Consider the following 23735-nt stretch of genomic DNA (forward strand, 5'->3'; position numbering starts at 1 on the left):
ATTATATAAGGTATTCTCCGAAAGTCTTTAAATTCATCGACATCGATATTCTTTTAATATTGACCACCGACATAAAGTAAGCACCAAATTGTCAAACAACCGTTTAATGTAGGCCTTAATAATGATTTTCCTCTGAGTTTAGTATTTTTGTGATTTTACATTATAATTACAGTCTGGAATTCCCTTCAAGAAAGCTTCATCATAAACACTCGTATAGCTGTGAGATGGATTTTTGATGGAAGTACTTCCACCATGTCCAGAAGAAGGATGTTGCCCAACGAGTGTATCGATAAAACCAAACAAGAAACCTGAAGAAATAAAGAAAACTTTGATTATTCTCTTAACAGTCTGTTTGTTTAATCCGAATTGGATGAAAACCTGGTATACAACTCGATTAACAAATAGTTTATGCCCTAAATGTACATGATGTTATCACGGCGTTCAAAGCGAGCAAAAACTACAAGTATACTTTTTATTTTGTTTGTTTGTTAAACTTTATTTGACAAAACCTTTGGGAATTTTGATCCTCAATGCTCTTCAACTTCGTACTTTTTATGGCCTTTGTAACTTTTTGTGATTCGAGCATCAATAATGAGTTTTTTTGTAGACGAAACGCGCGGTAGGCGTAATCACAAAATTTAATCCTGGTATCTATGATGAGTTTTTTTTAAATATAAGTATTCACTTGTACCAATACGTATACATATATAAACGCGTTATAGATACTAGAGTTACAGTTTTGTATTTGCGCCAGCCACGTGTTTAGGCTATAAAAGACTCATCAGTGACGCTCAGTCAAAAAAAGGTCAAAAGGCCAAATAAAAAACGTACTCTGACATATAATGATTTTCTGGTCGAATTTGTTTTTCCTGGGCTAAAATGATAGGACTTTTTTTTTTTCGATCTTGAAAGTCATCTGTTTTATACAATATGTTTTTTTTTTGTCAATTAAGTTTATAACATGTACGACGGAAAATTATGGACGAGTTCACTAAATGGCTCAGAATAATATATACAACATTCCTTATGTCTACAAGATATTTTTGTAACAATATGGTCGTCAATAAAAAAATGATTGCTACAAAAAAGTGATGTGTACTTACGTTTTCTGTCATTTTGTAACATTTTATGGTATATATCATGATATAATCTTTCTACAGCTAAAAAAAAGGAACATTAGAATAATCATACATATTTTCATGACTTTGAGATGAAACTGAAAACATTTATTTCCCTGTTGTAAGAATGTATTATATGGACTTTTTTGCACGAGTCGGCAAAAGTCTTTGCAGTTTTCCTTTATTGTACAGTATGACAAAACAATCTATTTTTTCAATTTGTTAATTCATGGCATAATACGAAATTAATTGACTTCCGAAAGGATGTTTTGTCCTTTTTTTAAACTACTATATCTGATCCCTTCATATAACGGTATGGTAATAGAAATAAATTAAGGCTGCATTCAAAGCTCGGAAATATACCATGAGTTGTACATTGCAAATTAAAACCAATTAACGATAATTGTTGGTACGATAAATCAGCGATCGCCAAACCGCTCATACCTATCAATAATAACATACCATTATAATTATCGTGCTTAACCCATTCTTCTATCAACAGAATTGCATCTATAAATAAACGAAAAATATTTCTCATATGTTATTTGGCTTTTCTATCAACTTAAAAGATCCGTCAAAATTATATTCGCACTTTATATATTGCGTGCGTCAGAAGAGCTTTTCAAGAGTGACCTGCATCATCACTTTTTATGGTGATTAAGATTATTTGAATTTTCCTTGGAGTTCAGTATTTTTGTGTTTTTACTTTATGATACATGCATACCTCAGGATGTGTATGGCCAAGAGGGATCAATACTGAAAATCTAAATAATATACGGCCAAATTGTTTTAGGAATTGGAAGCTTAACATTCTAAAAAAATGTTCATTGATAAACGGGATATTGTAGACAAAACGTATTATCAATTTTATAGCACTGACTACTGAAGTGATTATTCACACGATGACCAACAGTACGTCTGAATGCGTGTTCGTCAATGTAAATACATCTTTATTTCGTGTGCCATACTTTGCGTTTGCAGCGATTTAACCTGCACATTGACGAATTTTGCTCCGATGTGGTAAACACACTTATTTACACTGATACTCTTCTTCGCGTTTTGCTCTTTTGATCGCATTTTGCGGCGATTCTAAATTGTAGTTTCAAATTCAATTGATGCAGATTAGTACAGCCTTTTAAATTCGCGTTATTTCTTTTATCGCGGAAATCGCGAAAATAAATTGCTCACAAAATTTAGCTGGTTTACAGCACCCTAGGGTGGTACATAAGACTACAGGGAGATTAGTCTGTAAAACAGCTAAACGTTTTAATCACGTTTGATTGTGTAGAAAGCTTCTCTATGATGCAAATTCGCGTTTGTCAAACTACTATCTACATTTTAATCTTATCGTATTTTCCGTGTTGCTTATATTATACCAAATCCGGTAATTAGTCTAATTCGGTTTGATTTTGACTAAAGACGACACTAAATTTCAATAACTATTTGAAAATAAACTGCATAACTATAAACGTAAGTTATTGATAAATCACAAATTCTACTGAATGGTCAGCTTTCAATGCTTTCTTTGAAAAGACCATTGTTCATTGACGACTCAAAAACAATAGAGTTTAAAGAGATTTATGTGAGACCATTGTTTAGTGGCTACTATGAGAAAGACATTGAACAGTAAAACATATAGTAGGGTTATTGGTAATTTTGTTTATTTATTTATTGTTTTACGTCAAGAAAGCTTAAGGGCATACGATACAGTTTTGAACCTGTATTTACAAGTTGATGAAAATTTGCATAAAGGCTATTTTGTACCTCATTAAATCAAATATGTAATAAAAAATATACCTTCATGTGCTACTTTTTGAGTAAAATGAGTTCGAAATTTTGTATATTTGCTCAAAATTCAGATTTGTGTCCGTATTTTCTTTTTCGAAAGAAAGACATAACTTTTTTGTTTCAAAAGATAAACACAAAATGGTTTTTGTTAAATAATCGGTAACTTCTGTATTTTATAAGTATCATTAAAAATTATGCCATTTTTATTCCGAAATAACTCTATATTTATCAAACGTTCATGAATAGAGGAAAAAACGTCATTTTTTGCTGCATGTTTATCAAAATTAAAAAAATTGCGCTATTTACAGTTTTATAAAATTTGGGTCACATAATCTCCTTGCAAAATGAAACAAATTGCTGTTTTAAAAAATAGGGGTCCATGCACTCGTTTTCAAATTAAATCAGTTTGAATGATAAAAATCAGTCGAAAAATGCATCTTTTCCCGATTTGTCACAGTTTTACGTCGCGAAAATAACATTTTACGTTAGCAACGTCATTTACTTCCCTGTAACTGTATCGTATGCCCTTAAGTGCCTGTTGAGAACCACCCATTAAAGAGGATAACTCTCAGAAGGACTTTGGTCAGTGATTATTTCGAGAATGAATTTTTATCAATATATGAGTTTAGAGAACTTTTTTTTATTTGAAATTTGCCTATATTGTATGCATAAGTAGTCGCGATAGATGGTTAAAGAAAGATGCCTCGATCGCGGTGAAAACATGGTTAGGTGCGGGAAAAGATATCACGATTTAGATGTGATTGATTGATTAATTGTTGGTTACTTAACTTCCAGTGGTAAATATTTCATGCATGTCCAGGTCGTGAACAGGTTAACAATAAGTGCAATAGGTAGGTCTTGTAAATAGTTATCACAGGTACCAGGATTATAATTAAATACGCCAGACGCGTGTTTCGTCTACTTAAGACTCATCAGTGACGCTCAGATCAAACTAGTTATAAAGCCAAACAAGTACAAAGTGGAAGAGCATTGAGGACCCAAAATTCCCAAAAGTTATGCCAAATACGACTAAGGTAATCTATTCCTGGGATACAAAATCCTGATACTTTTATACGGATAAGGTAATCTATTCCTGGGTTAAAAAAATCCTTCGTTTTTCGAAAAATTGTAAAAGCGGCCATCCGGTATGATGATTGGGGAAATTTGGGCTGCCACTGGAAAATGATGGTATATTGGATAGAGACAGATATTTTGACTTGCAACAGGCCACCTGTGGACCACTTAAAGGGTTTTTGCAAGGGTTCATTGCGTGCAAAGAACGTGAAAATTTCTTCACAGGAGGCTTTAGATTTTATAAGATGTGAGTAATAATATCTCTATCAACATTTACGATGATTGCTGCAAAAATTAGGAAAAACAAACACCATTCAATTGTAAATATTGTATCATCCACTTAAAATCATTTGTTTTATTTGACTTTTAAATACTCGACAATATTTTATACAATATGTTTACTTACGATGTTTACGTGAAACACTATTGCATGTTGTACCTGTAAAATGAAATAATATACTTTATCAAAATTGAAAAAGAAAAATGAAGTAAACTTATGCATGTGATATAGAAATTGTCTATGTGCATACACTCTATTGATTTTATTTGTGTCATCCACGCAAACCTTTGCTATCTTACCATCATTAATTTTAATTCGAAATGCTTATTGAAGAATTATGCTTTAAACAATATTTTAAAATCAATATTAAGTTTTATTATCTTTATCTTTGAATCGTTAATTACTCATCATATACATCATGATTGAAATTTTGTGACAAATTACAAAAGACCCAGCAGTGACGCCGAAATTTTTTTTTTTCTATATACAAACCAAGACATAATAGTAGTTACTGACATGTAATTGATAATGTAATATTAAAAAGATGTGTCAGAGGTTTATATAATACAGATACAGTTAAGTCTGCCTCCTATCTTGACTTACAACTAGAAATTAACAATGAGGGTCTGTTGAAAACAAAACTTTAAAACAGAAGACATGATTTCAGCTTTTAATTTCATATGAAGCAGACTTATCTGTATCTGTAGTATCGATGGGATAGATTCGTTCAACATAGTCGCCAAATTCTGTATTATTTAGTGAGAGAACATTATCTATATAGCGGAACGTAAAGTTAAAGGTTGCGGCTAACTTATTAACTTCATTCCTAAAATATTCCTTAATGATAACCTTAATAAAGATTAAAAAAACAAAAATACCGATACTCACTTTGAAAACGAATTGAACGACGAGTGGTTGTAGTAGGAGGTTTTGCAGTATGGTGATCATGGTCATGGTGATTACCGTGCCCGACAATGGTATGCTTGATAGTCGTTTCGAGCTGTTGGGCAGCTGAAAAAATAGCAATCAGCCCAGAAAGAAATTAAATATCATCAGCAATTATTAATAGGAAATTGAATTGCACAATCAAAATCACAATCCGACCAAAGCGACACGTCTATAATTATATTTGACAAGGAAGAAAACCACAAAGATCTGTATTCAATTTTAACAAAAAACTTACGACGAATAAAAAGTATACTGAATTGTTCCTAACTTATGATGAACTTTAGTCTTACGATTTGTTTTGTCAAACTTACATGTATCACTGTATGGTATTAAATATTATCAAAAGTCAAAATTCCCTAGCAAATGGCAAAAACGCTCAAACGCCAAACAATTGGATACCAGTTGTGATATTCGTGACTTGGTACAAGCATTTTCTTATGTGGATTCAACTTATTGCTAACTAAACCTCTCACTTGTATGGTATTGCACAGAATTCCATGATACTGACAACAATGTGCGAAAAAAACCAAACAGACAGAATAGGTTCAGACACGTTCTTTTTTTTTATTGGTCGAAACTGGGTTCTACTTTCATTAAAACAATGAGGTACGATGAGGTACTTTTTTAATTATACAGGACAGAAAGTCTATTATACAAGATGTAAGCCAAGGATAAACGTCAAGTAACTAAACCCAATAAGACAAACTTCGAAAATAAAATAGAAACTCAAAGAGATTTCCGTACACTTAAACGCAAAATACAGATATCGTACACCGACTTGATTTCTATAGTATTTTTCAACTGAGCTCCGAGGAAAATTCAATCGCAAAATCCCTAATCAAATGGCAAAATCAAATGTCATAAAAACACATCAAATGACTGGACAACAACTGTCATATTCCTGACTTAGTACAGGTCTTTTCAAATGTAGCAAATGGTTGATTGAACCTGGTTTTATAGCGCTAAACCTCTAACTTGTATGACAGTCGTATCAAATTCCGTTATATTTACAACGATGCGTGAACCAAACAGACATAACAAATAAAATAGTCAAAATATTGGTACAGCCGTCATCACTGTGTTACTATCTCAACAAAACTAATCATTTAAAAAAGGGACAAAAGCATCTATCATATTAAAAAAAAAAAACATTCGTTGCCTGGCGTGTCTGGCGTCAGAAAATTTAAAAGTCACATAGGAAGATATTTTGTCGTTGAATGTTAATTCAGAACAATTATAATTTCACAGTGGAATGCTGGTTGATAGGAATATATAAAAAAAAAGTTATGTTAGAATTAATTTCAGAAATAGACCGAGATTTAAAATCGTCATGCAAGTTGTTTAGAATTTTTAAAAATCCACATATGATTAATCCCTCTTCTTCTTCTTCTTCTTCTTCTGAAAGTCCACCCTATCTGCAGGGTCACCGCATTTAAAAAAACTGTTTATTTTTAAAATTGCGTTATTTAAAATTCTATCTACTGGTTAAAATTTAAAATAATATTAACAGAGTTAGAATAGGATAAAACTAAAAATTAGTTAAAACAGGAACTTGTATGTACACTATACATTTAAAATTATAAAATGGACAAAAGTAATCTTATCAGTTGTTTAAATTCTCTTAGCAAAGGAAAGTGAAAGGAACTACTAATCTGTACTAGTAATTGGTTAAATGTATGGACTAGTATGGTTTCTTAATAAGTTTAAATATATGTAATTAAAAGATAAAATGGTAAGGGATACGAATAAAACAAGAAACTTGTAAAAATTAGCAAAAGTTTTTAAATAGTTCATCTTGGGTGTCCTTGTATTGTCTATGGAATGAAGCATTAAAATCGCCAGCGATAATAATTGAATGAGTTCTTTGATATTTCAATAGTAATTCTTTTAAGATGTCCAAAGCTGCTCTATAAGCATCATGACCTTTGTCGGTACCTCTTGAGGGGAGATATACATTTATAAGACATATTGGGTCTTTTGTGGTTGAAATTTCGATAGCCTGGATTCTGTTATCTCCATCAGGAAGTTGAGAAAACATAGTTGACATGGACTTTCTATACAAAATTGCAATACCTCCTCTTGGTCTACTGATTGGAGATAAGGGTTCATTATCATCAATTTGTCTCGAGAAATCTGAATGATGTTGTTTCAATAATTCTTTTTCATAATTAAAAAGCCAATGTTCTTGTATCAGTACAATATCATGTTTATCAAGAATATCATCAAAGTAGTTTTTATTGGAATTAAAGCCTTTATGTTGAAAGAGACAATTCGGAGCGGACTTGATTTTCCTAAGGTTATATCATTCTTGTCACAGGGGCTGCTATATCTGGGTCCAGGAGGAATGTTTGACCTTTGTCTAAAAAAGGATTGTATATGTGTTGAACATTCTTGTTTGGCAATCCTACTGTGTCAGAACAATTTTCTGATATCATTGTCTCACTCCTTTGTTCAACAGCAAAACAGTTTTTACTATTTGAGTTTGAGGAATTTAATATGGTATTGGGATCAGGATTTTCAGGGTAAACATATGGTTTTGGTGAATCTCTAGGAGGACCACTTTGTGAAGGAACATTCAGGTTTGCTTTCATTTCATTTCCTTTTCTGACAGCAAAACTGTTTTTACTATCTCCTGTAGAACTGTTACTAATTAAGACATTAGGAACATAGGAATAAGAATTTGTGATATGCTCTGGTACATTTTTATCAGTAGATGTGTTTATCTGTACCTTTCCTTGAGTAGATGACATGTGGTGAATTTGAGAATGAAGATGAGTAGATGGAGTGACAGCAAAACTGTTTTTACTATCTCCTGATGAACTGTTACTTATGTCATTAGAAACGTAAGATTTTGTGATAAGCTCTGGTACAATTTTATTACCAGATGTGTTTATCTGTACCTTTCCTTGAGTAGAGGACATGTGGTGAGTTTGAGAATGAGGATGAATTGATGGAGTGACAGCAATACTGTTATTACTATCCAAGGGAGATAATTGTGTTGCAACTGCAGCTCTATGATATATCATTTGTGGATGCTGGGCTTGCATGTGACTATTTGGTATGTTTTGTGACGGTACCATTTGAGTTCTGCTTGGTTGTCTAAACATATAAGGTGGTGGAGCTGGAACTGTCTGCTGGAATAAAGGATGAACTGGTTGTTGTAACCAATGGTTTTGCACTGAAGTTGGAGAAGGTTGAACAACATGTTGAGAGTGTATTGTATGTACAGGGCCTTGTTGGTTCATATGTGCTGTGGCTTGCAGGTTGACTAGGTTTTGACTTTGTTGCCTAAGTGTGAAGAATTGATTTTCAAGGTGTTGCAGTCTCAAATTTGACATTTCACGCTCAAGGTCTCTGATTCTGTTATCCACTTGTGATACCATGTGATTATCCACTCGTAATACCATTACGCGAGTAAAATACTTTTGTCGTTTGTCGTTTGTCGATATTTTGTCGTTGAATGTTAATTCAGAACAATTACAATTTCACAGTGGAATGCTGGTATATAGGTATAAATAAAAAAAATCTAAAGTTATGTTAGAATTAATTTCAGAAATAGACCGAGATTTAAAATCGTCAAGCAAGTTGTTTAGAATTTTTTTAAATCCGCATATGATTAATACCATTACGCGAGTAAAATACTTTGGTCGTTTTTCGTTTAAATTGTTTTCAAAATTATAATAGAACAATAACATAATGTCATATAATAGAACAATAACATAATGACGGGATCTTTTGAAGTACAGAGTCACGTCATAAGAACCAAAGATATACAGAAAGTCGCATATACAAAACACACCAGCAAAAATTTAAGATACTACAAACACATTGACGGGATGTATAAGTTCAGAGCCACGTCAAATTGATATCACAGAAAACAAATCAAACGGTAAAAGTAATATACATAATAGAACCAAGACAAATTAAAGAACAGTATAACACGTTGTTGAGATGATAACAAACGTCAGTACGCAGTATCTAGACATCAAGACCATCAGGTATTATTTGTGAAGTTGATACGGAATATTTATCAACAAGGTTTTGGTACTTTCCGATGGTTTTTTTTCAGAAAAAGGACAAAAAGTTATTTGACATACCCTTAGTTTATCAACTTTCTGCTCAGACATTGGTGACGTTTTACAAAGTCTGAGTAGGAGCTGCAAGCTCTTGAATATCAAATAAGTTGGGAAATGTATACCCTATATGCAGATGAAGTTGGTATATTGCTAGAAAGGTGGGGGAAATTTATCATTTAAAAATCGTCTCGTCTCGTTTGTCATAGATTATGGTACTGAATTGACTGTGTATGTCAAATTCGAGATATTAATCTTAAAATGAGGCGGATGAAGCCGACTGTATTTCTATAATATTTGTCATAGGTGATGAATAACAGAAAAAAACAACAGATTCATCGACAGATTTTTTGGAATATACATAATAAGTTTGAGATCAACATCTTCTGGTAAGAAAAATAATATAACACACGACTCCTGCTCACATTGCTATGTCTTAGGAATTGTTATCAATTCATGCTCCGTTAATATTAACTTGATTTATATAAAGTCAACTTCACAAATCAAAATTCGACTCAATCATTATAGCGTTTATTGATTTACATTTTATAAAAGTTTTATTTCTTATTTTATACATCAACAAATATGTACTGTATAGTACCTAAGGTAGATGGGGTGTCTAAACTATAATCTATAGATTTTTTTAATAATTTGCCAAAATGTAGAATAAAAAAGAATGGATCACGGGGCTTATTTTCACGCTACTCGGTGTTCAAAATTGACAGATTTTGTAAAGATTATGTATGGAAAACCCAATTTTCTGCATAAAAGCATTAAGTACATAATATTCCACATCTTCAATTTTGTACCCTGTTACAAGATTTTTCAGACAAAAAACATGTTGACCAATATTAAGATCCATAAATATTTGGTGTAATAATTTCCAATAATTTTTTACCCATGTGCATTCAAAGAAAAAATGATTATAGCTATCAGATTTGAAACATAGCTCACAGTTTTCACTATTAATTACCTTCCAGCAATACAGATTATGGTTAATAGCTAAAATATTATGCAGTAGTTTCCATCTAAACATTTTTAATCTTTTATCTTTTAAAAAAAGACAGGTAAAAGATAGATTTTTCTTAATGAAATGTATGACATTTTCGCCTGAAAGTTGTTTTTTCCATGAGCAAAAACCTACTGGGAGCTCTTTATTTGACCTGATTATAATATAATAAATTTCTTTAAACTTAATTTTATCTAAATTGTAATACAATCCATTACAAAACATTTTAATGTCTTGTGTTATGTTGATTTTAGTATGTTTTGATATATTGCTCTTTAATTTTTGGATCCAAATTTTGGGTAAAGCTTTTCGAAGAGAAATTAATTCAGCGATCTAGTTTTGTTTCTTTTTAAGTTTATCTATTATTTTATGAGAAATTTCTCCTTTATCATCAATTACATCATTAACAAAAATTATCCTTTTTCAGTTGATTAATTTGTATAATATGACAATACACATAGTTTTTGACCAACTACATCTGCAAAAACTACTGCAAACGCCAGTCATCGTCGGATTCTACATTCGTTTAAACCATGAATTAAATAACAAAAAAGCAAAGAGCACAAAACCTTACCAGACACAAGAAATCATAATTGAACGGTGCACATCATTATCTATCTGCAGAACAACTAAATAGTATGCACCATGGTCACGATTGTAAATGAGATAAATTATGAAGCCTTGACATATCAATCAATACATTTGCAATATGCAAAATTATATCTGCATTCTTTCACGTTATTTCTTCAACCGTGAATATATTAGCTTGTAATTATTTGTAGGGATGAAGCACTGTCAATATAGCTCTTGAAAACGGATACATTTTGTCGAAATGGTTTTATTACGACCCGTAAATGATAAATTTATGTCGTCAGAAAAATGTTTGTACTAGCTATGAAACATCACATAATGTTTTAAAAGATTTTTCGAAATTACAATAATTATTATTATGTGATTTGGTTAGTGATGGGAATATTCGAAATTTAAATAGCACTTAATTATTATTCATTTTTTTCAAGAAAGTACACACTACAAGTTTTAGAAGTTTGAAGACAAATTACCACATAAAAACAAAAAAAAATAATTAGTTTGGTAAATATATAACTTAAGAATTAAGATCAATAAATAAAGCTGTGTTTAAAATAAGGAAATATTTTTTTGCAATAAAAAGGTTAACTGTATGTCAATCTTTAGGCGTTGAACATTTCTTGACTAAAAAATTAAACGTATGCCTTAATTTTAAGTGAAAAATGAATGAGCATAAATAGGAATACACTAGTTTTATATATAGCAGCTGAAGCATACTTCTTTTTGTGGGATTTTCTCGTTGTGTATAAGACCCATTGGTTGAATTCTACCCATTTCTGCTCTACGATCGGGTTGTTGTGTCTTTAACACATGCCCTATAATATTTCTCAATTTTATCAATTTGAACATTTGGTACTAGCAGATAGATTGATCGTGAATCTTTCTATATGGATTTATTTAGTGGAAATAATGGTAATATATCTAAAAGAGAAAAAAAATATTTGCGTATCCTATAATTAGCAGTATATTAAAAAAAAAATTATCTCGTTTACAAGTATCTAATAAGTCATACTATAATTTCGGCATAGAAAAGTATATACGATAGATTAAGATTAAAAGTATGCACAAATAATTCACACTTGAGACGATATAAACAGTTGCTAATAATCCCGATTTAACTTTTTTTTTTTAAATTCTTACCCGATTTCAAAGGAATATTTGTTCGACCATTTTTGGTATGAAACCGCAAGTGATGTACTATGATTTGTTAGCATTACACGTATAAGTTACAATTGCTCAAAACATTCTTACTGCAAGATAACTCATAAGCTATATATGATGTCTTATATGAATTATGTATATAGTTTAGAAAATATATAATATACCTTATAGAGTTTAGGTGTATATTACATCTCATATAATTGTGGCATGTTTAAAGCAATTATATTCGTCGGCAACTTAAAACGCTGATTGTTGAACGACTTTATTTGTTTTCATAACTATGCGATAATGAGAGTTTCATATTTTGCCCAAATGTATGATGCCTTAAATTAAAGGAAAATAAGAAAAGTAAACACAAACACATAAAAAAATCCGTTATAAAGTTTCACTGGTAAGTCTTATGTAGACGAAACGCGCGTCTGGCGTACTAAATTATAATCCTGGAACTTTTGGTAAGTATTTACACCACTGGGTCGATGCCAATGCTGGTGGACATTTCGTCCCCGAGGGTATCACCAGCCCAGTAGTCAACACTCCGATGTTAACATGAATATCAATAATGTGGTCATTTAACGAAACTTTGAATTTTTCGAAAAAATAAGGATTTTCCTTAGCCGTATTTGGCACAATTTTTGGGAATTTTGGGTCATCAATGCTCTTCAACTTTGTACTCGTTTTGCTTTATAAATATTTGGATATGAGCGTCACTGATGAGTCTGATGAATACGAAACGCGCGTCTGGCGTACTAAATTATAATCCTGGTACTTTTGATAACTATTATGGATTTTCGAATCAATTATTTAAATACATTTGCAATAGTAAATATAACATGCATACTTTAATAAATAAAAGTTAATACTTAACTGACAATTAATTGGCACATGCTAGCTGAGGTAAAACTGTGCAATATTTTTATTTAAGGATTTATCGGGTGTTTCTTCATCATCACTGTACAGATTTATCATAACAGTTGACATTTCTATGATTTTGAAAATCAAACATGCTGGTATGACTTGATCCAGAAAAGTAAAAGCAAAGAATTAAATTTATGTGTAACAAAAAAAATTACATGAAACGAAAATAAGAGTAAACATATAAGAAAACGCCAAGAGGTATAAAAGAAAGCGCTGCGCCATGAGCTCAAGATACGTTTGTCGCAATATGAATTGTTATTGTCCAAAAACTAGAAAAATGACTCTTTCTAGAATACAATTCCATAACTTGAAAGCGTACAATCTTACATTTATAAAAATCGAAATGGAGCTTACGTCAATAGATATGAACAATTCAACAACATTTGTTTCAAACCTTTTTGAGTTATATTCCAACATGTTTACGACGGACTGACGGACGGACAAACAGGCGAAAAAAGGTAGACCATAAAACATGCCGCAAACGGGCTTATAAACAGAAAAAAAAAGATACCAAGAGGGCAATCAAAATAACGAGTTTAAGGGACAACGCCTTTGCAAAAAACCTATCACTTGGACAAAAAATAAATCAAAACATACATCTGAGCAACACCTATCTTACTTAAAAGAGGATGATCACATATGCTCTTCAAGAGTAAGTCGATCCTGTCAAATAAGTGACGCCAATTATTTTGTTTTAAAATTGGAATCACAAGTAACAGATAGAGTCTTTGATCTCTGTTAATGACTTAATTATTTCAACCGAAAGGGTATTGCAAGAGACGCTCAAAGAGGCTAATTCTTCCCTCATTGTGATATTTTTCATTGCTGTTTCATTGCTTCAGAATATTATCAACTATGAAATAAATAAAAAAAAGTACATTTTTTGTATCAGTTAAAAACATTTGTGGATTTTTTTTTCATCATGTAATATACAGTTGTCAGATCTGAAATTATTGCAAAATGTCAAGTTAAAATAAAGACATGACAGCTACTATTTGTAAAATGTACAAATTTAAATGTAAAATTTGAAACAAGAAACCTCAATCTTTAAAATAGAAATATCAAGGTGGAACTGGGAAATTTCAAGTTTTAAGTCAGAAATAACTTGCACTCTAAGACATTTGCAAATCTGAATTTATCGTTCGTATGAATGACGTATCTGTCTAAACTTTATTTAGATTCAGATTTAGGTGACCCAACCTGATAAGGTAACACATGTGTCACCTGTTAGAAATGATAAGAACAATGTCTTCTTATTTAACAGTATTTATATTTGGATATGCCTGTGGAATTGTATTGGCTCAGCATTCCTCTAAAACGGTTTGCATTTAAATTTTCATTTTAAAAATAAAACATTATTTGCGCATTCAGTTCCGTAGAAATGTCATTAATCATGTTAATAATCGTTTTTTTTTTCTTTGTTTTAAGTTATAAATAAAGGCAACGGTAGTTTACCGCTGTTCTAAAATTCATAAATCGATTGAGAAGAAAACAAATCCGGGTTACAAACTAAAACTGAGGGAAACACATAAAAAATAAGAAGAAAACTACGACACGTTCTCTTTCATTATTGATCAATATGCGTTATTGATGTCAGTGAGAAATATCTCTCCCAAAGTCACAAATTTAGACAAGGAAGTAAACAATTAAAGACCACTGTGTTGTCTTCAACAATTATCTAAGACCATACCGGAAAGTCAGCAATAAAAGACCCCGAAAGGACAAATGTAAAACAATTCATCGAAAATAATTACATTGGGTTTAATACACTACAATGCATAGGCTCCTGACTCAGGACTCGCACGTACAGCACTCGCAACACCCTCTTGGTGTGTTTTGTGTTGACTCGATATCTCATTTTTATATCATTAATAACATCATTGTCTGAAATGTTTGAAATGTTCCTTACATACAAGATTATTCGGAAAAAGAAATATGTCGTCAAATCACTTAAGTTAGAATTGAACATTGTTTCTGTTTTATGATTTTGAAAACCGCTTTTGTATCATCCATTTTTCATTTAAATTTGATATAATGAAATAGGTGTGTCATCTACGGAGTAATCAGTTTTTTATAAATAATTCGTAAAAGGAACAGTGTAACAATAAGGAGTCTTTTTCCCACATTGAATATAAATACAATATTATGGGCATGTATGTTTTTTCCGAGTTATCTTCCCTTGAAAAATATCTAGATCTACATATTTATGAAATAAACCGTAGCCGATTTAATCTTTATGTGTGTATAAGTAAGCGAAATAATAAAATGTATTATACTCTCATTGCATAACAGTATATAATATCAAGCATGACCTAATACATCAAGAATAAGACCACTGTTTGAACATTTTATTGATCATTAGATATTAAAATGATCAAAATCAGATATAATTTTTGTCCCATGACATATATATATATTAAATTCTTATGGTACAGTTGTTCCATTTTTTTTTCTAAAGTTCTTCAACTTTGTTATTGATATAATCCAACTGTATCGAACATTGATAACTAAATAGTAAGCCTGCTATCATTCCTGAGATTCATTTTGTATACTGCATTTTCAGTTCGATTGTGTAATTCACAAATGTGTTCTTGATTTATCACAAGTTACCATATTGTTTATACACCTTTCCATGTGTTTTATCTTGGTTTTTGCTCATATCCAACCCCGTCATATTGCTGTTTAAAATTCTAGTTGCCAGACATTACTGATAAGAATGGTGGATGGTGTATGATGAGAGGTGAATGTGGAAATGATAAGTTAAGCTGTGCTTATGATGGACCACCTTCCCCACTTATCAATCCAGAGGCTGTTGGTATTTTAAATCAATACTGTCCTTTCATGGTCCCAGGTAGGTTAACTTATTGTTCTCCAACAAAGCATAGACATTCATTGTCGTATAAGTAGTCACCTCGCATGCGATGTCGTAAAAGAAAAACAACTGCAGTCATACAACGATAAGGTATACCGTACGTAATTGAGGTATGGAACTCATAATTCGTGTATTGACTGCAGGTTATCCAACCACTAGTTTTGCCCAAACCCATTCAATCCTTATTTAATCCACATCAGATGGGTTAAATACTGCATAGCTGAGGAAAACCAAATGTTTATCGATTTTGTATATAAACGGAAACTCTTGCACATCTCTATTTCAAATCAGTGTTTGCATTTGACACTATTTTTCTAAAATAATTTCAGGGGATCAGCCTTCAACATGTTGTAACGCGGATCAAGTGTTTACTTTTAACAAAATCTTCGGGTTCGTAAAAGAAGAATTTACAAGATGTCCGGTATGTTTCGATAACTTCATCAGCATGTTTTGTCTATTAGTATGCAGTTCATATCAGAGTACCTTAGCAAGTGCCAATGTCACAATCGATAGTTTTACTAAGCAAAAAGTAGTGACGTCAGTCGATTATTACGTAGCACGTGATTATGTGGATGGAATGTTTAATTCATGTGCCAATGTTAGAACGCCTTATTCAAACGAAAAAGCAATTAGTCGCATGTGTGGTGAGACAGCATCAGCATGCACCCCAGAAAACTTTCTTAAGTTCGTAGGATCAAAGTCAAACAGGCTTGTTACGTATGATATATCTTTTAAAGAAACAGATAAACCTTTTGTTCGAGTTGGAAATAAAACATTCGTTCCTATGAATTACACCACTACACCGTGTACCGATAGATGCCAATGTAAGGATTGTAATACAACTGTTTGTCCACCACCACCTGCAAACACGAGCGTGCCTAAATGGAAGCTGTTCTGATGGGGAGAACAAGTAGCAAAGCAAAAGGCGTATTAGATGTATTTAATGTTGCAGCACACGAGCGAATAAAATTTAGATTACAATTATGTCTGTTCATAGATCCTTTCTGGAGAGTAAATGATGCATGTAGGCAAACAATGCATGTTCCTAGTCAGTAATATGACAGATGTTATTCTATTCGTTTGATGTGTTTGAGCTTTTAATTTTGTTACTTGATAACAATCTTTCTGTTTTGAAATGTCCTCGGAGATGGTTTTTTTCGTTGTTTTAATAATCAAAAACTCGTCCTTGTAAATGACGTCAGTTAAAACACTTACAAATGTAAATTAGTGTATGTTCTACGTGATTGACTGCTGTGTTTACGCCGTCAATTCAACATTGTTCAGTGAAAAATAGATATTGCAAATTTAGCACAAAATTAATTTTAAACTAAAAACAAGTTCCGTTTAGCGATTAACCATTAGGAAATTACTGTCAGTTGGCTGTTAAATTATACAATTTTTCATTGTATTCAATCCTGTTAATTTTTAAATGTTGTTATATATCGTGTTTATTTTCTCAAAATAGATCATTAAAATTAACAGTATATTTTACGAAATCAGCAACGATAAACTTGATGGTAAATTGCATTCCCAATTTTATTTACAATCATCAACAACAATTTCTTTATATTCAAAACACTATTAAATAATCATAGATTTGTACATGGAACTGTCCAAAAGAGGGGTGAAAGATACCAGAGGGACAATCAAACTCATAGATCGAATATAATCTGACAACGCCATGGCTAAGATATAAAAAGACAAACAGACAAATCATTGTACTATGACACAACATAGAAAGTTAAAGACTAAACAAAACAAACCACATCAGATCCTTTATGTGATCTTATATGTTCCGGAAGGGTAGGCAAATCCTGCTCTTATTGTTGTCAATATCAGCTCTGGTATCATTAGAGATTCAGCTATATATCGGACTGAGTGCTTAAGCCCACATGCAAGATATGGGTCGAGGAATGATACAAGAGCCGATACGGAAAATTCCACGATATGATATATTTATCATGGCTAACGACATTGAAACGAAAAACATAATAAACGGTTAATAATAAGATGGAAAAATAATTTGTTTATTTGCTTTCAATTTGTGTTTCTTTGTTTGGTTTTGCTTTTTTCTCCATAGTATAGCATTTCGATTATACCTCTGTAATATAGCATGGGAGCCCCATATAGTCTCCGGTTATTTGCACTGAGCAGCAATATGACAAAACTCAACGTATTCCAAACAAATATGTGAGAATAGTGTTAACGATATACTGCAAAAAAAATGTTTGTAATATATCATCTTATTTGGCCTCATACGTGTAAGGTTAATGTATTTTATTTTCAATTTGACAAGAACAGCTAGTAATAATAGCTAGGCCATCACACAAAACAGCAATCAGACACTTGCTTCCTTCAAATAACATCCTGGTAAACCTGCGTTTAACCTGAACATACATGTTATTACAAAGGCCTTCACGAGTTGGTTTACCACTATGGAATATCCGTTTCACAGATGATATCGGATATGTTCCTAATGACGTTACTACAATCCCGTATCCTTTTCCCGACTGTGACCTACCACATTAGAATATTTACCGGGTTGGTAATAGCACGAGCAATTCGACGTTTGTCAGATATGAAACATAATCTGCTTACACTTCCGATGCATATAATATCACCCCCTAGTGTTTGGTGGAGTGCGTGTTGCTCATTTTTGTTTCTATGTTGTGTTTTGTGTACTATTGTGTGTCTGTTTGTCTTTATTTTTTTCTTTCTTTTTTAGCCATGGTATTGTCAGTTTATTTTCTATATATGAGTTTGAATGTCCCTTTGGTATCTTTCGATCCTTTTTTTTTTTTTTTGCTACTTGTATCAGAATAATATGTGTACTGTTTAGATAATTATTAAACAGCGTTTTGAATTCAAAGAAATTGGGGTCGATAGTTATATTATAAAATGAGGTAGGTAGTACTTCAATATACGATCATGTTTATCACAACTCATATATATATTGAGTCGATTCTAGTGGTCGTTTAAAGCTGATCGAACTACTGAAAAAACTATATAACAACATTGTCGCAATTACAGGATTAAATGAATGAACAACGATATAAATGTACATCTGCATTATATTTTGGTAATATACTTTTTAAGAAAAAAGAGTAAAATTTCGTGGAGTTTATTATGCTTATATGTAAAGTAAAAAAAAACACTATGTTGCTAAGTATCAAATACTGACATGCAAATGATAGCCTTCGTGTATCTAAATCTTCATTGTTGTATTTTTAAGATAAAAACTGAAAAATTAAAAACTACTCAAAATCGGTATAAACAGTGAAAATCAATATCAACTAATCTGTCTTTTTTTAAGCTGATATACCGTACAGCAGGTATACGAATTTATTTTGGCGTTTATTATTTTGGCAGATTTAAAACTTTTATCAATACCTTTGTATGTAAACTTTGGAATTCGTTATCAATACCTTTGTATGTAAACTTTGGAATTCGTTATCAATACCTTTGTATGTAAACTTTGGAATTCGTTATCAATACCTTTGCATGTAAACTTTGGAATTCGCGTAATTTACCTAAAAGTTTGCGATTTTGTTCTATCCGCGAAAATTTACTCCCCGCGATTATAACCCTCTATACAGTATGTCCTTGTTTGAAAACATATCCTAAATAACGTTAATTCAGTCACAATATATACCAAGGTCAATGCAGAAATATAAGTTGATCACAATGTTCTTGAAAAATGTCAATTCCATTAATTAAATTGTTGTTTTATTTTTATTTGTTTCATCGGTAACCATACATATCCTATTTGTTTCCTCTAACATATCAATACATTGTTGTTTTTAGAATAATACGACACGTCATTTTTAGAGGAAACAATTATTTTTTTTATGAACATTTGATGTCAATATTAAATTTTGACAAATGAAAAACTAAGATCAATCGTTGATGAAATAAGAATAAGGATGATAATGAATGGGATAAGAATAAGAGAAGTATATTAATACCTATGACACGACACGAAAGATCATATATTAATCACTCTGTCAGTATGCTGTTATACATTTCTTAAGAAATAAACACAACAATAGGAGACAAATGAAGAGACAAATGAAAATTTCAAGGTTACAAATACAAGATAATGTTGTCTTTTTTCTATATAGTTGTTTTGACAAAAACAAATCCTTTTTCGATCTCTGCACTTTTATTATGTTATTAGTTAAAAATTTGGTGTGCATTTGATAGAATGATTTAAAAAAAAAAAGACTTTTAAATTTAAAAATTGCTTGGAAGGGATAAAGATAAAGATATATGTGTTTATAGAATTACGAATAAACACCAGATTTTATCCAAAAAAATCATCTAAGCCTTTGCACTGCGACTTTCCAAGAGTGCATATGTTCAAACATACATGTATGCATGTGCTTCAGTCAGAAAGCTATAAAACAAGGTTAATCTACCTTATTCTTTAACTCTACTTTCCGCTATATAGATGATGTTCTTTCACTGAATAATTCAAAATTTGGTGACTATGTCGAATGCATTTATCCCATTGAACTAGGGATAAAGGATACAACAGATACAGTTAAGTCGGCCTCATATCTTGACTTACATCTAGAAATTGACAATAAGGGTCGATTGAAAACAAAACTTTACGACAAAAGAGATGATTTCAGCTTTCTAATTGTGAACTTTTCATTTCTAAAAATCATCATTCCAGCAGCACCTGCATACGGTGTATATATCTCCCAATTGAAACGATATTCCCGTGCATGCATTTCCCATCATGATTTTCTTGATAGAGGGTTATTGTTTACAAGGATGCTTAAAAATTTAGAGTTCCAAATGGTGAAGTTGAAATCATATCTTCGTCAATTTTACGGACGCCATCACGAAATTGGTTGACCGTTATCGAATAAAAGAGGGACGAAAGATACCAAAGAGACAGTCAAACTCATAAATCTAAAACAAACTGACAACGCCATGGCTAAAAATGAAAAAGACAAACAGAAAAACAATAGTAAACATGACACAAAATAGAAAACTAAAGAATAAACAACACGAACCCCACCAAAAACTAGGGGTGATCTCAGGTGCTCCGGAAGGGTAAGCAGATCCTGCTCCACATGTGGCACCCGTCGTGTTGCTTATGTGATTACAAAATTTTAATCCAGTAAATAGTCTAATTCGGTAGGTCACATTCATGAAAGGGAAGGGAATTGTAGTTACGACGTAAGGAACATATCCGATATCATTTTTGAAACGGTTATTACTGCTTCACAAATGATATAGGATATGTTTTGTACGGCGTAACTATAGTCCCTTTCCCTTTCATAAATGTGACCTGCCAAGTTAGACTATTTAGCGGATTTGTTATCTCATAAGCAACACGACGGAGCTTTCTATTTTTATTATTTTACTTTTTTTTTTATATTATTAAATCATTTTATCATTTTAAAGCTGCGCTCTATCTTTTTCAAATGATGGCATATATTGGGATCGTAAGTCTGATTAATTTTCTTGTATTTTTGAAAAAAAATACTATTGAATGTTGAAAAGTTCTTACATGCTATATAGCCGAATATCTTTTTAACATCAACGAAAGTATTAATACATAAAGCAAAGGTTTTAGCTGCTGTAGTATCTTTGATCTTCAATCAAATCAGATAAACAAGACACACTAAATTACTAAAATGAGGTCATCGTTTGAATTAGTGTATTTGTCGTTGCAATCAGTGCTGTTCTTTTCAAAAGAAAGAAATGATTGTTAAATTGATTGATTGATGTTTTGAGCTACTTTCAAAGCTATTGTGTTATTGTTTAGTTGTTCTTTTATTGAATGTGAAAATCGGAGTTTCTGTAGGGTAACCACCGATCTTCTGTAAGAAAATTGACTATAATTGGCAATACAGATTGGAATATACAGCACCAGCAATCTGCGAGACTTGAACCAACAAACACCTCTGTTTTCACCTAAAGTTAAATCAAAATAAAATTGAGAATGAAAAAGGGGAATTTGTCAAAGCGACAACAATCCGACCACAGAGCAGACAACAGCCGAAGGCCATCAAAGCTCTTCAATGTAGCGAGAACCTCTCGCACCCGGAGACGTCCTTCAGCTGCCCCCTAAACAAATATGTATACTAGTTCAGTGCAAATGGACGTCATACTAAACTCCGAATTATACACAAGAAACTATATTTGAAAAGCATGCAAGACTAACAAAGGCCAGAAGCTCCTGACTTAGGACAGGCACAAAATTGCGGCAAGGTTACACATGTTTTTTTGAGATCTCAACTCTCTCTCTATACCTCTAGTCAATGAAGAAAATACAAACGCACAACAATTCGCACAGTAAAGCTCAATGTAAGAAAAGTCCAAGTCCGATGTCATAATATGAATCAAAAGAAAATTAACAAAATGACAATAATACACAAATAACAACGGACTACTAGCAGCTACTGACATGACAGCTCCAGACCTGAATTAAACTGATTGAAATATTATGTCTTCATCATATGAGTATCAAGCACAATCCCTCCTGTTAGGGGTTAAATATTATACCAACAAGAAATATATGAGAAAAGCATAACTTGTGTCATGACAACAATTGGTCTTAGAATAAAAACTTACTGAACTTCGAGGAAACGAAAAGTCCATAAACAAACGGCAATTTGAATACCAAAAGTTCAAACACACAAAACGAATGGACAACAACTGCCATACTCTTGACTTGGTACAGGCATTTTCTTAAGTCGAATTTTATGGAATAAACCTGGTTTTAAAGCTAGCTATATAGCTAAACCATTCACTTGTATGACAGTCGCATCAAATTGGATTATATTATAATGTTCGCTATGTGATAAATATGTTCGATGATCGTTGAAATATGTCGTCTGATCTAAATGGGTTAATGGGTGGATTTATAATAGATTCTCACATGACGTGCTTCATTCGCTTTGTAAACAACACCGTGATAAAATTATCGATATGTCTATACTTAGCGCAGACTCAGAGATAAACATAATACTGGATGTTACAATATACCTCCCACGTAAATCCGTATTGGAATTAATTTTCAAACGCTTTGCCGATTTTATTGTTTTAAAATAGCATTTAAGAAAAGACAAACAAACTTTTATTTTAACTCGGATGCATATTAAAAAGAAATAATGCACAAGAGTTCGGAAAAATCAACAAAATCAAAATAAAATAATATTCCGCGAAAGTCTATTATTTTTTTTTTTTTGGCGGATTTTTGTCATTTCAAAACATGAAGTCATACAAATGAAAACACTAGAGTTGAAGGTTTTCCGTAGCGTGGACCATCGAAATTTGTATAATATTGTCTTAAAATTGATTTTTGAGGTAGGTTTTGTTTTATTTTCTATTCTATTGCATTATTCGCATATTTACTGATTTCAGCAAGTCAACATGACGGCTCCTTATTTACGAAACGTCAACTTTGGATTTGACGGAAGCTGACGAAAAAAACAATATGTAAATTAAGAATGACAAACGCTGGTTTTGAGAATTAAAAAGAATCATTAAACAGATATTCTAGCGGCTATTCAAGAAATTTTCAACGCTAGATACATATCTATTAGAATGTTTGAACTTTATTTAACAGGGAGTAAAAAAGAACAGCCACACAGGAAAGAAAAAAAAACGCTCAGGATAAAATTCGAATATCACGGCCCAGGCCATGTGTAAATTTCCAACAAATCTATGGCTTCCATGAATTATTTCTTAAATAGATAATGGCATGAATGTTGGTGTATTTATATACTTACTTAACATCTTCACAATCATCAGGAAAATGTAAAATCACAAAAATACTGAACTTAGAGGAAAATCGATTCGGAAAGTCCATGATCACATGGCAAAGTCAAATTACAAAACGCATCAGAAACAAATGGAACTGTCATTTCCTGACTTGGTACAGGCATTT

The 23735-nt window shown here is 31.9% G+C and overlaps 1 protein-coding gene and 1 long non-coding RNA gene across 2 annotated transcripts in view; one reads left to right on the forward strand and one right to left on the reverse strand.

Annotated features, from left to right (window-relative positions):
* Positions 1-23735, reverse strand: part of LOC139497182 (uncharacterized) — a 68055-nt gene that overhangs the window by 9115 nt on the left and 35205 nt on the right. Inside the window, exons 5-6 of the mRNA XM_071285275.1 lie at positions 1104-1160; positions 171-308 (exon numbers count right to left, since the gene is read on the reverse strand). Coding sequence (XP_071141376.1) covers positions 171-308; positions 1104-1160 — 195 coding nt within the window. The remainder of the gene's footprint in view (positions 1-170; positions 309-1103; positions 1161-23735) is intronic.
* LOC139499189 (uncharacterized) lies at positions 14149-16807 on the forward strand. The gene is made up of 3 exons (XR_011658144.1): positions 14149-14274; positions 15649-15805; positions 16156-16807. It is a non-coding gene; the product is annotated as an uncharacterized lncRNA (long non-coding RNA).

The sequence above is a fragment of the Mytilus edulis genome, chromosome 12 (genome assembly GCF_963676685.1).
Source record: "Mytilus edulis chromosome 12, xbMytEdul2.2, whole genome shotgun sequence".
NCBI lineage: Eukaryota > Metazoa > Mollusca > Bivalvia > Mytilida > Mytilidae > Mytilus > Mytilus edulis.